Below are 17,923 nucleotides of genomic sequence, written 5' to 3' on the forward strand. Positions count from 1 at the left end.
ATATTTCTATACTTCGGGTCAAGCTCGAGTATTTTTAGTTCGGGTTTGGTTATTTCGGGTCGGACTACGATATTTATATTTTGAAAAAAAAAATTATTGCTAAAGTTTCTTGTATTTAAAAATATATCTTTAATTTGACTGATTTTCTAATTTTTAATAGAATGAGTGATCAGTAGGTTTGGAGATAAAAATTTAAAAATAAAAAAGACACTAATTTAGTTGTTGTTTTGAAATTTTGAATGCAATTTTTTAATGCACGAAACAAGAAACTTGACATGCATTTTAAGTAAGTAGATAAAACTATTTTGTTTATAATTATATGTATATTATCCTATCTTTAACCATGTGCATCATCGATATAAATATTTTAAATAAAATGAGAGAAGTAAACTAGAAATATAAGGTTAAATATACATATGTTCGGTTATCTTCAGATATCCATTTGGGTTTGGATATTCAATAGCCATTCAAGTATTTTACTACTTGGTTCGGATTTTGGTTCGAGTTTTTGGATCGGGTACGGATTCTGATAACGGGTAAAGCGCCCATGTCTAGTTCCATATATAACATTAGTCATTACAAGCTATTTTTAACAAAATATTTCAAACAACGGGATTAACTGTTAATCATCACATTCTTAACATTTAGTAATCTTGGACCAAATCTCACAAAACACCAGTTTTAATCGCCAAATTTTACATTAAAGCATTAAGAGAATTTTTTTAATGCTTTAATACCTAAATACATAAGAAGCAGACCTGATTATATCCTACTTGTTCCTTAGCGGGAAAATAAATAGAACGCCAAATTTTGTGACTGTTCATGTGCTAAAACACGAGTGTTTTTTTTTTTTTGAGAAAAGCTAAAACACAAGTGTTACAAAATAAAACTTATTTCATCTACCGGATCGAGATAAAAAAAAAAAATTGAACTTTACGCTCATACGGATTAAGAGCCGTTGGGTAATGTTTAAGTTTCTTATTATGTAATAATGCGCCATGCCCAGGATGAGGTGATTATCCGAGACTATATATTATATATTGGTTAAAATTATACACTACATATGCATATATAAAAAAGAAATTTATTTTTCTTAAACACACCATAATTCTTCCATCGTTTTTTACCATCAATTATATCAAATATACGATTGATAGTAGATGAAATTTGAGCTTAACGCTCCAATATAATTTTTTTCCCTAATTTGATATATCTAAAAAAAAAACAGGTTTGAGCTAATATAAAAAGGCTGAAACATTTGCAGGGTATCGTACATAATAGACATGAGTTAGACAGGTTTAAGGCAAACATTTACTAATTACTATCCCTAAATTACTGGTACATTAGACATATATAATTTCCTCAAAACAAACTCGATTCAAATATAAGGGCCACATATGTATAAAATAGTAAATCGCTGTAATAAATCGATGGCTATAATTAAAAAAATTTGCATATCTATCTACTTTTAATTCACCCATTGACATAGCAAAATAATACATGGAAAGAACAATTAATAAGATGAATCTTTTTGACATTAGCTCGGACACCACAAACACGAAAGTCAATCATTCCAAAAATATTTGATTGACTCAAATTTCATTAATCTTTTGAATTAGAGCATTCAATATTTGACACCAAAATTTACTCCATTAAAAAAATATAGCTTAATCAAGATCCAATGACAGCGTTTTTTTCTATTCATTCAAATTTATCATGGATTATATATTTTATTTTCCAGTAATATCTTCATATTGTATCTAAGTATTTATAATCAGAATAAAAATACGATTATATTGTTGATGTGATCGAGTATACACAACTATTATGCTACCATATTACTAATAATATATTACTAATAATAACTAACTAATATATAACAACACAGAGATAAATCGCACAACATTCTTGTTTCTGGTTTATTCAGCATAGTATATTATATAACATAAATTTGAAAAATTATTTAATATGATGGCCAATGACATAATATTATCTCGAATTGATATGGATGTTAAAAAGTATCGATATAACTTAACATGACATATAAATTATATTATCCATAAAGTTTACATTTTATACAATAGTATTGTGACATGGATGTATAAAAAGTTATAATATTCTAAATTTAGTGAACACGTTCATGAAATAAGACTATATGTTTTTGGCAAGATGCTTAGAATAAATGTTTAAAATCAAGATACAGAAAATGAAACATATACTATATGTTTTTCGCAATATCATGACATGTAATTAGTCTAGGCCAAAGAAGGTTATTCAAAAAAATTTGTGAGGTGAAACGTGGTATTGACACCTAGAAAATAGCAAAGTTGTAAATCATACATGAGATAAAGTTTTATTTATAAAAATTCTCCTTAAAGAGGATTCTTCAGCATTTAGATGACTAATAAATGTGTATTCCAGTTATGATCACTAATCAAATTAATATAACAACAATATATATATATATATATATATATATATATATATATATATATATATATCAATGCAATATGTTATTAATTAGCATTGGTTCCTTCACTAACTCCAAATCCTTCCCAAACTCATGTTCTTTATGTCATACTGGATTTCCGGTTTAATATTGCATTTGATTTACTAATCTCCTTTTTACTTGAACACAAACAGTTAAAGATGTGCACAAACCGCATGTCAAGCCACAAGTATCAAGCTTAAGAATATCCGCTTAATCAATATCTCCATGCATAAACAAAATCTAAATTATAATCTGAAATCGTGCTTCGCACGACCGGATATGCCCTACGTCATTTGAAATCGTCGGTATGAAATATTGGACATAATTCTGCAACATCTCATCAGAAATATTTAGAGAAAAAAAACAACTCATCAGAAATAAAATAGTTGAAATTTAAAAATTCTAGTTTACTATTTATCTATTTTTACTTAAGAGTAAAATGAAATAAATAAGTGGTGGAAAAATGAGAAAAATACTTATCAAAAAAATGAGAAAAAGAAAGAAAGGTGGAGTTAATGAAATTACTCTAATAAAATCTAGAATAAAAATGAGTGTGCAGTTTTCTCCTATTCAATAGTAACTAGAGTAAACATGAAAAGCAGTATTGCACTTATTGGTAATATTTTAGTGAAATGTGGAGTAAATTAAAGTTTTGAGTAACTGCTTACTCTATAATTAATGATTAACCAGTAATAAACTTAAGTTTTGGCAGACTATGAAAGTTGAACACTCCATATTTTGATCTGTAATATTAGCATATGCATTGATGATATTTCAAAAAAAAAGTAGATTCGAAATTCTAATTATGATTATCGAATTACTCTTATTGTCGTTTTATCAAAAAATATTCTTATTGCTATAATAAATAATTTCCAAATATGTTCCGACTATCCTTCGATTTTAGGTTTAAGAAAAGTTGAAATGAATAACGTTAGTGGAAAATAAAAAAAGGGTATGTAATGAAATTAGAACATTGTTTGATCGGAAAACGGTATAGAACGAGAGAACGTTCGGTTTTAGAAGTGGATTTAAGCAAAGACGTCTTATTAATGATCGGAAGAACGTTTCGTCGGTTACAAGGAAAGGAAATGCGTGAAAGGAAAGGTACCGGAGCCTCGAAGGCTTTACCGGAGAGATACAACAAGGCGAGATAACAAAGGTAAAATCCTAATCTAGCCGCCCAATGTGTATCAGTGATTTCGGATCCTTCTTACGTTACATCTCCCTCACCTTATATAACTAACCTCATGCTCTCCCATGACCTAGTTTGCATCGTCTTCGTGGGCTTCTAACTCGCTGGGCCGAGAAGCCCATGCTGTCTCGGGGAGCCGTTTAGTCGGGGACGCTTAGCCGAGGAATCGACCAAAAGCTCTCTCATGTTACGCCGAGAGACACGTGCTTTGACCCACCACGCCGAGCCATTGTTTCGTCCTACGTGGGCCGGGCCGTCTGTTCTTCGGGCCTTGAGGGATGGTCGAATTCACCCTCTACAGTAAGTCCCCCCAGTTCATCGAGATGAACATCCTGTTGAATTTGATGAATTTAGAAGGTTAATGGTTTGGAAGAACAGATGGGTCGTCTTGAAAGCACATCATCAGATCGGGCATCGCGAGGCACCGTTAAGTATTTTTGCTTTGTCGGGCGGTTCAATCAAATCTTAGCCAAACCGGTTTTGGTTTGGTTAGATCCGATTCTACCCCAACCATTGGTTCGACTCGGAGTTGAAGCCGGTTATTACGGGATGTCAAAACGACGCTTCGATTTCTTCGGCGGCCAAATACTGTTCCTAGGCCCACGTAGGCCCATGTAGATCAAATGATGACGCCTCGGGGAAGCACCCCATCTCTCCCCTATAAATACTTGCCCGCTTCTCATTCTCTCTATTCTTCTCCGCGTTATCCAGGTACTTTCTCTCTCTTCCTCTCCACTTCTCTCTCTAGGTTGTTGTTGTAACATAGATAGCGATATGTCGTCTGGGGGGGAGGTTATCTCGCGAACAGAAAAGAAAGAGATTGCGACTGTTTCTCGTCCCTCGAGAGACGTGAGCGAGGTTCTGCTCGAAGAATTCGAACGGGTTCATCACGACGCGATGATGGACACTGGGAATCTAGATCTATCTCAAAGGATCCTAGTCTCCGAGTCTGCGCGTTCGTACCGGCAAGAAGAAAGGGGAGAAGTAAGGAGAAACCCAGCCTAGCCGCAGGCTTGCGAGAGAGACGGTTCTGGCGGTGCGAGAGATGGGGTCCTTCCCGTTAACTATATGCTGACGTGCTACTACCCTGGAGAGATCTTCGAGGAACTGCCGGCAATAGCTCCCAAGTTCCTGCGCTCTCCAGATGTGAGTGGTCAGGCTTGGGAGAACGTCATGAAGACACAGTCAACTTCTAACAGCGTGAAGAGGCTCCTGAGGGAACGTCATGGATTAGGGGTCGGCAAGCCAAAGGCCTTGGTCACCGCCAGTCGGGTATCAATGCGTCTACGAATCCTATTTTCGAGACGATACAAAGTTTTGGTTCCCAATTCCTCGACTAGTCACAGCATATACGAGGCGCCGAGACGCAGCGATAAGTCAGTTTTTGAACGGTTCATGGCGTATTGCGGTTGCTTTGATGGTTATGGCTGCCGAGATCGATGTCTCACTGAGCGTTCGCGCCTTCGAAGAGTTGACGTCCGTCAGTTCATTGGATGATGGCCTTCTATCGATAAAAATTCGACCAAGCTACAACGTGATAGGGGGGCATCCTAATAAAACGCTCGATTGGCAGAGGTCTTATTTCTTCATTAAATGCGATGATTCTGCCTTCGAGGATCCTCCAGACGATGACTACCGTGTCTTATGGAACACTTTGCTTGGTAGAACACATTCGTTAACTCTTATCATTTCTTCGTATACTGACTGCCTTTTATTTTCGTTGTCTTTTTTCTTTGCAGCTGACCATCCAACTTCTAGCGAATATCCGGAAGAGTTTCTTGCGGGCGCTAGTGCTGTCGCGAGACTCGCTCAAGAGCACTGGCAAATTTAAAATTTAAATTCCCTTCATAAATCAAGCGTATGTATATTATAATGCCATGATTATGAATCGAAATTTAATAATGAGATGAGATTGTGAAACTTATCTTTTCCAAAGATGATTTTCAATATTCGGCACAAACTGGCGGCCAAAGGCTCGATGGAAGTCTCACCCCAACAAAAACAAAGCTTTCATGAGAAAGCTTCATTTTTTATCTTGAAATGGTGAAGTTAGATCTAGGATTTTCCCAAATTTGATATGCCTCTCGAAGTATCTTCAGTCTCTAGATTGGAGTCACCGCTTTGCTCACGGCGGAGACAGAGGTCAGAGATTCGATCCTGGCGGCGTTTAGAGCAAACTCTCCCAACGAGCTTAATATCAGCAGTGCTGTGGACTTGATCTCTAGCTCAACAATTTATCTCGTCAGAAGCTTCTCCTCGCCACGACTCGCTTTGCGAAAGTGAATAGGCTTCCGAGAAGGAGATGAGTGTTGAGTTCAAGCTCCATTAATGGAAGTAACCAGCTCTGCCTCTCTCTGTCAATCTCGAGCTCCATACCTCGTCAACATAACCACCTTGTGCTCATCACAAGGTCTCGAAGACTACGCCCAGTACTCGGGACGGTCATCACTTGCTTGGCACGAGCAAGAAGCTTGAGAAGGTTCACTTGCTTGGCACGAGCACTGTCCACGTTTTCGAAAGACAGCTCCACCACTAGAAGCTTGCTTCTGGCTTCAAGCTCTGATTCAAGCTTTGTAAGGAACAGAAGAAAACATAGGAACGTGTGATAGACCACGACAAGCTCGGTCTCTCTTTATGCTCAACTCATGATCATCCATTTCAAAGTTGCGAAGCAGACATGTGACCCTCATAGTCACCTGAAAGCCTCTTCACCGCTGCTTTTGAGCCGTCAGACTTGAGCAGGTCCGCCACACTAAGGTCCTTGCACCCACAGCTATGGAAGAGAACTATCTTTGACGATATGTAGAAGCTACTGCTACCAGGAGGAAACCCTCCAACGTTCCCAGCGAGCTTTAACAATGGCAGCTTGTTACCGCCTTAAACTCTGCTCAGAAATATCAGATTTTGTCAACTCCGAGCTCCATCAACGGCGGCTGAAAGCAGAGTTGAGCTCTGTTCTTTGTCATGACGAGACCAACACCAACGAGCTCCATCAACGGAAGCTCTTGCGGGCTTAAAGCTCCAACACTTGCTCGACGGTCACGAGGCTAAAGGTCATGCACGTACTTCAGCCATCAAGAAGCTCGAGCTCGTGATCGAGATCGAGGATCAAGAGGCCCAAGCTCTTGCACACTCCTAAGTTATCTTCTTCACTAAGTCTGTGGTGCTCTCTCGACGCTTCATGCCTGACCTCCACCTCCGCTTTGAATGTCAACTCTCCGAACAACGTATGCTCGAGTTTGTCATCTCAAAGAAATACGAAGAGGAGTTTACAATAGTGAGGAACAAAGATAAAGTCAAACAGCTCATCAAGGCTTCAACTCTTCTTTGGCAGTTTACCAATTTATCATCTACTGACAAAACCACTTGCTGGTCAAAGCTCCACCACAAATATAAGTCCTTTAATTACATTATCACATGCTTTCGTGACTTTTAAATAACACATATGTGTCACCGCATATATTGTAAATGTGTTTTCAATCACTAAACAATTCTAAGCTGCTTATCCTCTTATAAGTTTGATCGCTTGCTTATTGATTATGCCAAAGTTGACTATGTCTTTGGGTTTACATTCATCTAATCATGATTATGTCTTTCGTGACCAGTGATCAACAAGCGCTCAAAACCATCATGTCTTTCGCCACCATCATGTCGTCACGCTTCGAAAGACAGCTACGAGCTTGTCGGAAGCAATACAAACAGCACAAGCCGGCACATTTCTCAACATCATCATAGCCTGACGAACACACAAGCCAACAACTTGATTGGCACACACGATCTCAACACGAGACTTTGGGTCAACAATAGTTCGGTAAACGTGTATTTTAGGCACAAGTTTAAATTGAACTTGCTTTTTACTAGGCACGAGTTTGCGGTCGAATCGCTTATTGTTAGACACGAGTTTACAAAAACTTGTCTTTGGCTAGGCATGAGTTTACGAAAGCTCTCCTTCTACTAGGCACGAGTTCTCAGTAAACTCGCATCTGTCTTAGCATGAGTCAAGTAAACTCGTCTTTCGCCAATGAAAAAGATCGAAACAAACACCACACCAACCCAACTGTTGGGGGTGGATTTACATCCTCCCTCAAGGCCCATTAGACAATGAATTAGACCCATATTGCTAGAAAGCCCTAGGCTTCATCCTTCTATAAATAAGGAGCTACCTCCTTCTTAGAAAGGATTTTATCTTCTCTTCTCCATTTTATACCTAGAACACTTCTTACAAAGAGTTTATGAATTATTAGATTTACTTTATACTAGAAATCATTCTTGTAATACAATCTTTGATCAATAAATTTTTTTTGATGTTCATTTTTCATTTGAATCTTTCAAGATTTTTCCTAAGGCTCAAAAATCTAATCATTATCCTAAAATCTATTTCTTAAATTCTTCATTGTATGAATCCGACAAGCACTCCGTTTTCGGTTCAAACAGGAGGACGAGCTCTCGCACTAAAAGTACAAAGCCTTGGTTTCTATTGGCCAACAATGAACGCGGATTGCGAATCCTATGTCAAGAAATGCGACAAGTGCCAGCGACACGCTTCAACCATACACAGCCCGACAGAATTGCTCCATACCTTGACGGCGCCATACCCCTTCATGCGATTGGGAATGGATATCATCGGGCCAATGCCGAGCTCTCGATAGAAGAGATTCATCCTAGTTTTAACAAATTACTTCACTAAATGGGTGGACGCAGAAGCCTACGCCAGCATTACCGACAAGGAGGTGCAGAAATTTGTTTGGAAAAACATCATCTGCAGGCACGGGCTCCCATATGAGATAGTCACATACAACGGATCCCAATTTATCTCCCACAACTTCAAAGAGTTCTGCGACAGATGGAGAATTCGACTCAACATGTCCACACCGAGACACCCGCAGAGCAACGGTCAAGCCGAGTCAACAAACAAGACAATCATCAACGGACTCAAGAAACGACTCGACTTGAAGAAGGGTTGCTGGGCCGATGAACTGGATGGGGTTCCCTGGTCCCATAGAACAACACCTCGCGGAGCAACGAAAGCCACCCCCCTTCTCGATGGCCTATGGAGTCGAAGCAATTGCACCTGCTGAGGTAAACGTGACGAGTTTACGCCGTTCCAAAATGCCGCAGAACGTCGAACTTAACCAAGATATGCTCCTTGATGCACTGGATGATATAGAAGAAAGGCGCGACCAAGAGTTGCTTCGTATCCAAAACTATCAGCACCAGATCGAAAGCTACTACAACAAGAAGGTTAAGTCCCGCCCCCTCGAATTGGGAAATCTGGTCCTCCGGAAGGTGTTCGAAAACACTAAGGAATGGAAGGCCGGAAAACTCGGAGCCAACTGGGAAGGACCCTACAAGATCATCGAGGTCGTAAAACCCGGAGTCTACCACCTCGAAACTTCAACCGGCGAAGCGGTGCCGCGAGCCTGGAACTCAAAGCACCTTCGACCCCTCCTTGTAGCGCCAATTGTTTGAACCGAAAACGGTGTGTTTGTCGGATTCATACAATGAAGAATTTAAGAAATAGATTTAGATTTCTTGGATTCTTGAGGCTTAAGAGAAATCATCATAGAAATCAAATGGAAAATGAACATCAAAAAGAGTTTATTGATCAAAGATTGTACTACATGTATGATTACAAGTGTAAATTAAATCTAAGAATTCATAAACTATTTGTAAGAAGTGTTCTAGGTATAAAATGAAGAAGAGAAGATAAGATCCTTTTTAAGAAGAAAGTAACTTCTTATTTATAGAAGGACGGGGCTTTCTAACAATATGGATCCAATTCATTGTCTAATGGGCCTTGAGGGAGGATGTAAATCCACTCCCAACAAACATTCCGCTGTAAGCCTAATGTTTAGATCACATACTATTGTTTGGATCACATAACCAAACTATTACGTCGGCTCTATATAGTTACGTTTTAAGCGAAAAACTCAACTATGGTATTACACCCCAAAAAAAAAACTCAACTCTAGTAACAATGCAGTTCTATATTCGTAGTTTTGAAGCTCAACTTCTAATTAATTTTGAATGACGTAATATGCTTATAAGTTTTCACCCCTATTGCTGATCTGTAATAATATCCATACATTCACATATGTGTCTTTGTACGGCTGAACATGGGTTGTAGTTAGGCCTGGGATTATTATCCGAGATCCGGATTCGATCCGAGATCCGCTCCGGATCCGCTCCGAAAATAGGATATCCGGGGTGCCCGGATCCGAATCCGGATAGTAAAATCTTGGATCCGTGCAAACCGAATCCGGATCCGGATATCGTAATTTTTAGGTCCGGATATCCGGATCCGGATCCGTATTTTTAAAATACATTAAATTTTTAAATTTTATTAATATTTATATTTGATATATTAATATTTATACATGAATTAATCTTATAATATTATATTTTAGTTTTACAATATTATAAACATATATAAATATATTTATAAATATTTAATTTATGTATTATATTAAAAAAATTAGTATTTTTTGTTAAAAAAATTAATATTTTTTGTTAAAAAATTATTTTTAATTATTTTGACGGATCCGGATCCGGATCCGGATATCCGCGGATAATAGAATATCGAGACGGATATCCGAAACCCGGATATCCGGAAACCACGAATCCGGATCCGGATATTAAATCCACGGATCCGACGGATCCGGATCCGAATCCGGATACCCTAAATTTCCCGGATATCCGGATCCGTCCCAGGGCTAGTTGTAGTTCATCTTATATATTCTCGTAATGAAAGTATGTCTGCCCAAAAAAAATAAAATGCAAAAGCTAGGAATTCAAATATCTGTGATAGGGAGATATTATAAGGAAAATAAATAAAATTAGGGACAAAGATCTATTCTAGAAAGAAGGGCCACGTTTCAAAGCTCAGAAGCTTTGTCACCATTAGCCAGGCTTGGGACTTTTATCCGAAATCCGGATTCGATCTGAGATTCGATCCGAAAATCCGGATATCCGGAGGGGCCGAATCCGGATCCGGATAGTAAAATGTTGGATCCGTCAAAGCCGGATCCGGATCCGGATATCTTAAAATTGCTCGGATACCCGATCCGTCCCAGGCCTACCATTAGCTATGTTATTAAAATTATGTGAAATGGATGCATGTACGTCGGTGTTTGTGTAGTGTGTAATCAAAAGCATAAGCTCGAATTTTGATAGGCAAATAAAAAGACTAGAGAATGACACACCTTGTTATTATTTGTCATGACTTAGATTTTGAATATTCGTAGAATTGGCAAATATCTACCTACTAGATAATAACCGGCGCTTTACGCAGAATACGATGTCTATATTAATGTTGAAATTATATATTATGATTATGTATAAAATAAGGTATACTTTAAGCGATAGTTAGATAGAACTAAAGGTATGATTGTTATTAGAGGTGAAGCCAAAGACTTTTTATAATGGGTTTACTAATATTAAAATTTAATATATGGTGTTCGCAAGTTTGAGAAGAAGCTTTGGAAACTAATTTTTTTATATTTCGCCTATCACGTTGTAGTAGTTATGGACTTAGGGGTTTAACACATAAAATCAAAAAATGTGGATCAATAACATATTATAAGTAAAACAATAGCTGTGTGAAAAAAAAAAAGTATAGCTTCTTCAAATTCAGAAAACATAATTGGATAATAAAATAAATTGAAGGTTATTTGACCCTCTAAATTGTAAAGGTTGTTCCCGATGCGACCAGCACATGAGACTTGCTGGTGGTTTGTTCCTGGAAGTTTTATCTCATATTCAAGGTCGTCTAATGCAGAGCTCTCACGGCGGTGAAGGTGGTGACACTCGCATGCTTATATTTCTTGCTCTATAAGACTAATACACTAAGCCGAGACGATTTACAGTGATTCAGCCTCCTCGAAACAGAGATTACCTCATCTAGCAGTTACAAAACCAAGTACAACACATTTATCTAGAAATAGATTTTCAACGTCCTCTTTCAGCAATGAGAGCTGGTTCTCAAGAACGTGAGTGCTCTGCTAAATGCATGAAAGTAGGTATGGAGAAAAGGGTTCTTTCATTAACACTTGGCATCGTACTAAAAGTTTCATCGCTTTGTCGTCTCTACGGATCTATCGACTAAAAGGCGATAGATTAGATGGGTTACCGTTTTTAACCGAAACGTTAATAAATCTTTATTGATGCTATGATTATATTGAGAGGATTGATAAATCAACTAATCGAACTTGAAGCTGAAGGTTTATCACATAAAAGTATTCGTCGAGAAAAATATAGATGTTATAAAGTTCTTTTAAAGGAATGTTAGTGTAAACGCATTAAATTCACAGTTTTGGTGAGAAACTTTCTCTGCGTGACACCTAAGCGTTTTACTAAATAAAAGCTTCTCGTGAAACCACGTCACCATGTCACATTCCTTGCCAATAAACTTTTAAGATAAGTTTTAAAAATGATTCTCCTTTAATATATAGGGGATCTCATATTTTTATTACTCCATTTTAGCCGTCTTCAGCAAGTTATATGACAAGTACTTAAATTTGCCATAATTATTAGGGATGATAAAAATTTAAAACGCAAATAACTGAACCAAATACTTAATTATGCTTATGACTATAGAATAACATTTTCTATAAATAAAATATTTCACATCGAAGTCTGATCAATAAATATTATAATAATTTCAAATATCATACAATTTTAAAAATTATAATATATATATATATATATATATATTATACTTTCAGTTATGATAACAAAATTTGATCAATATTTCTAATTTTATTGGATTATAAAATAATTTATTTTAAAATTTTACTTTGATAAAGAAATTTTATGGTAAAATTTAGGAATAAAAAATCAAACTCTTTTGGTAATTATCATAAAATATTGTTATTATCATCAAATATAAATATATAATTTCAAAATATTTAACATATAATTCAAAATAGTTTCATTTCAATATTAATTTTTATTTTGAAAATAACGTTTTAAAATTTTAGAATTTACATAATTTATCATATCTAAAATAGAAAATGAAGTGCAAGATAATCAATCTAACACCAAAAAATAATATCAGTAGAGGCAAACAATATTTATGTTAATACAATACTGTTGGATAATTCCAATTAACTTGAAGAGCAAGTTAACTCATTAAAGTGAAGTTTGATGGGTTAAGGAAAAAAGAAAACATATAGAGCTTACGAATATTTCCATATTATTATTAGGAAAAGATGTAGCTTCGTCCTATATAAAGAGTTCTGATGGAGAGATGTTCCATCAAGAGACATTGAGAGGTTTAGTTTTGAGAGAGTTTCTAAATCTAATAAGAAGAGAAGTTCTTATAATTTTTGTGTTCTTGTAACTTTAATTGGTATCAGAGCTCCAGGTTTCGAAGATCGTTTACAAGAGAAGTTGTAACTCGATCAAAACATGGGAGATGATAACAATTCTCAAGGACGTGATAAAGGTTTTAAGATGAAGAAGAACATACGAGGTCCGATGTTATCATCGACCAACTACACCGTATGGTCGATGAGAATGAAAGTGATGCTTCGTCTATACGAAGTTTGGGATACGATTGATCCAGGGAGTAACGATGCAAAGAAGAACAATATGGCGATTGCTCTAATCTTTCAATCAGTCCCGGAGGCGCTAATACTTCAGATTGGAGAACATGATACATCGGAGAAGATTTGGAAAGCTATCAAATCCCGTAACCTAGGTGCTGATCGCGTGAGAGAAGAAAGGTTACAGACTTTGATGTCTGAGTTCGACAAACTGAAGATGGCAGACACATACACGGTGGATGACTACGCATGAAACATTCTGGCTTAGCATCGAGAGCAGCCGCGTTAGGAGAGATAATGGAAGAATCAAAGATGGTAAAGAAGTTTCTGAAGGGACTTCCAAGAACGAAGTTCATTCACATCGCAGCTTCGTTACAACAAGTGCTGGATCTAAAATCAACAAGGTTCGGAGATATTGTTGGGAGATTGAAGGCTTTCGAAGAACGCATAAAAGAAGAAACCCAAGATGAAAATTAATCGAAGCTAATGTTTGTAAAGAATGATACGCAAAGTCGTGGAAGCCATAACAACTCGCGAGGAAGAGGCAGAGGTAGAGGTTATGGTGGAAGAGGAAGAGGACGAGGAAGGTCAAATGGTTCTGATGATCATAACAAAGGAGTAGAAGCTTCGGACAAGACCAAGAAGGACTACTCTAAAGTTAAATGTTGGAGATGTGACAACATGGGACAGTTCGTGTCACATTGTCCTACACGACCAAAAGAAGAAGCTAACCTAACAGAAACACAAGAAGCAGATGCATTATATATGCATGAAGTAGTATTCCTCAACGAAGAGAGAGTGTTTCCTAAGAGGTTTGACGAATGCGATGGAAATACGAGTATATGGTACCTTGACAATGGTGCAAGTAACCATATGACAGGAAAGAGAGATTTCTTCTCAAACCTAGACGAGAGCATCAAAGGCAAAGTCAAATTCGGTGATGGATCAAACGTCAAAATTGTTGGGAAAGGTTCGATCATGTTCATCGAAAAAACAGGGGAGAGAAGAGCACTCAAAGATATTTACTACATCCCAAGTCTTAAACACAATATCATAAGTCTTGGACAAGCAACCGAGATGGGTTGTGAGGTTAATATGAAAGGAGACTTACTGATGCTGAAAGATCCCCATGTAAGGCTATTAGTACAAGTCGCAAGGCAACCAAACCGATCGTACAAGACGCCAATGGAGCTTGAATATCCGAAGTGTCTTCAAATACAAGAAAATGATGTTACATGGACGTACGCGGCTAGGGCATCTGAACTTTGGAGTCATGAATAATATGGTAGACAAGGAGATGGTAGTAGGGATGCCTCAGGTGATACACACACGAGAAAGATGTGTGTATCGCCTTTTTAGTTGGGAAGCAAACTCGGAAGTCTTTCCCGCTTAAAGCAAAGTATCGAGCATCACACGCATTAGAGTTGGTACATGGTGACTTGTGCGGTCCGATATCACCATCAACACCAGCGAACAGTAGATATGTATTCGTCTTAATTGATGATTACTCAAGATATATGTGGACGATGATGTTAAGAGAGAAGAGTGAAGCGTTCGATCGGTTCAAAAAGTTCAAGGAGTACGTGGAGAATCAAACGAAGCTAAAATTCAAGACTTTTCGCACCGATAGAGGAGGAGAGTTCACATCTTCTGAGTTCATTCGTATTTGTGAAGAAAATGGTGTAACTAGACATCTCACTGCACCATATACACTGCAACAAAACGGTGTGGTTGAGAGAAGAAATAGAACACTAATGCAGATGACTAGAAGTTTGATGAAAGCTATGAAGATACCTAAATAGCTATGGGGAGAAGCAGTATGTCATTCAACGTATCTCATAAACCGCATTGCTACAAAGGCGTTGGAAGAGCAAGTTAACTCATTAAAGTGAAGTTTGATGGGTTAAGGAAAAATGAAAACATATCGAGCTTAGGAATGTTTCCATATAATTATTAGGAAAAGATGTAGCTTCGTCCTATATAAAGAGTTCTCATGGAGAAATGTTTCATCAAGAGAAACATATTGAGAAGTTTAGTTTTGAGAGAGTTTCTAAATCTAATAAGAAGAGAAATTGTTATAATCTTTGTGTTCTTGTAACTTTAAAATACATTTTATTTTTATAATACATGAAAACTGCTCAGATGTAGGTATTTAACAACATTGTTTGTAATATCAGTAATGTTCACTGGTTAAAAATGATTGTTACGATGCTAAGACTATACTACCTTAGCCAAATAGTAGTCTACTGTGATGGTAATGTGTATAACTTCTAGTATTTTCCAATACTATGGGCTACAAATATGGACAATGAAGCTTTGCCAACAAAAATGTATTTTTTTACTGAAATAGTGACCTTAAATAATATTATAATCTCTATCAAAATGTTGGGTTATTGAGGTTTATTCATCAGAAGTACAGTTATTTATTTTCAAAAAAAAATTCTGTAATATAAAGAACCCAACCATATTTGAAATTAGGCCTGAAACTTTTATCCGAGATCCGGATTCGATTCGTGATCCGATCCGGATCCGATCCGAAAATTCGGATATCCGGAGAAGCCGAATCCGGATCCGGATAGTAAAATGTTGGATCCGTCAAATCCGAATCTGGATCCGGATATCGTGATTTTTTAGTCCGGATATCCGGATTCGTAAATTTTATTAATAACTATTTCAAAAATAGTAATATCTATATATAAAAACTAATTTTATTTAATATATTTTCACTTTTATAATAGTATATATAAATTTTATGTAAATTTTGTAATATTATACATAGAAATAATTAAAAACATTATATATATTTTTATTTTTTAATTATTGTTAATATTTTATATATATTAATATTATTTTTTATTTATTTTAAGGATCCAAATCCGGATCCGGATATCCGCCGGATATTATAATTTTTAGAAGGATATCCGACACCCGGATATCCGCGAACCCCGAATCCGGATAAGGATAGTAAAATTATGGATACGCCGGATAAGGATCCGGATCCGGATATCTTAAAATTGCCCGGATACCCGATCCGTCCCAGGCCTATTTGAAATGCAGTCTTGGATTAGCAAAAAAAAAAAAAAAAAAGGTTTGGCAAACCAAAAACATACCAATAAGTCAGACTCTGGAGTTTTCCAATGTTAATTAGTAGAGAAGTACGATGACGGAGAAGTACGATCTTTTCTTTTTTTTTGGAATGAAATCAGTGGCAATCTTCGGGAATCTTCGATAGTTGGATTCATTTTCAGCTTCAAAAGTGTATTTTATTCAAAATGAAGCAAAAAATGAAGCAAATCTCATCTAATGGTTTGCTTCATTTTTTTTCTTGTAAAAAGAGTATTTTAAATATATTTCATGTCCACTTTATCATTAATTTTAATAACATCTTATACTTTTTCATATTTAGTAATTTTACCCAAGTGTTGTTTTAACAATAATCTAACATAATTATAATTTAATATAAATCAAACATTATCATATTAAAATATTACTATATAACATAAATGAACAAACACAGAACACCATATTTTGTAACAAAGACATCTTATATATATTTTTTTAAATGATTAATAAAAGTGTTTAGAAGTAAAATGTGATATTATTTATCTTCCATTATTTTTAAACGAATTAAAGTTCTTAAAATGAATATTCTCATGTTTTCAATATAAATATCTAATTAGATGAATAGAATTGTCAAAATTTTAAAATTGATAGGATAATATTGACATATATAATTTATTTCAGTAAAAGATAGAAACAAACAAAAGTTAAAGACCAATTTATAATTTAGAAAGTTCAGCTTCAAAAATGAAGCAATGAACAGTATTACTTCAAATTTGAAGACATATTGTTCATTGCTTCATTTTGAATCAAGAAATGAAACATTATTGGAGCAAAATTTACTTCAAAATGAAACAAAAAGTGAAAAATGAAGCACCATTAGAGATGGTATTGGTTAAGAAGCAATCGATGTTAGTCTTATTATTATTGTTTACTTATTATCATAACGCCCATGGTCAAGCATATATATATATATATATATCACTACAAGAAAACAGCGACATACTGAGGGAAAAATCGTCGGTATATCGTCGGAATAACGTTATTCCGACGACATACCGACGAAACAAGTCCTCGAAAATAACTCTTCGGAAATTCATTTTTCCTCGGAAATCCCTCGGAATTTTCCGACGGAATTCCGAGGAAACAAATTTCCGAGAAAATTCCGAGGACCACCAATTCGTCGGAAAGCTCCTCGGAATATACCGAGGGAGAACTTCGTCGGGATATTTCGATGGACTTTCCGATGGTCCAATCCTCGGATGTTCCAACGAAATATTCCTCGGAATTTTCATCGGAAAATTCCGAGGAACGGGTCCCTTGGAAAATTCCGAGGAACGGGGTCCCTCGGAATATTCCGAGGAACCTGTCCCTCGGTATATTCCGAGGAACCTGTCCCTCGGTATATTCCGAGGAACATGTCCCTCGGTATATTCCGAGGAACGGGGTCCCTCGGTATATTCCGAGGAAGATGTCCCTCGGTATATTCTGAGGGTTCATTTCCTCGGAATGTAAAAGATATTAATTTTTTTTTTTTTAAATAAAATTTTTGAAATTAAAATTCGAAAATATAAAATTAAAATTGAAATCATATTAATTAATATTCAAAGTTTCACAAATAAAAATAAAACATTC

General features: G+C 36.2%; 1 protein-coding gene across 1 annotated transcript; it reads left to right on the forward strand.

Moving 5' to 3' along the window:
* Window positions 1–13,091: 13,091 nt before the first annotated feature.
* On the forward strand, window positions 13,092–13,481 carry LOC106314885. The gene has a single exon (XM_013752691.1). It carries the CDS (start codon window positions 13,092–13,094, stop codon window positions 13,479–13,481), a length of 390 nt encoding a protein of 129 aa, XP_013608145.1.
* Window positions 13,482–17,923: the final 4,442 nt, after the last annotated feature.

The sequence above is a fragment of the Brassica oleracea genome, chromosome C9, assembly GCF_000695525.1.
Source record: "Brassica oleracea var. oleracea cultivar TO1000 chromosome C9, BOL, whole genome shotgun sequence".
NCBI lineage: Eukaryota > Viridiplantae > Streptophyta > Magnoliopsida > Brassicales > Brassicaceae > Brassica > Brassica oleracea.

Excerpts from the sequence above, each read along its gene's own strand:
- LOC106314885 (XM_013752691.1), top strand. The coding sequence starts at position 13,092 with ATGGGAGATGATAACAATTCTCAAGGACGTGATAAAGGTTTTAAGATG.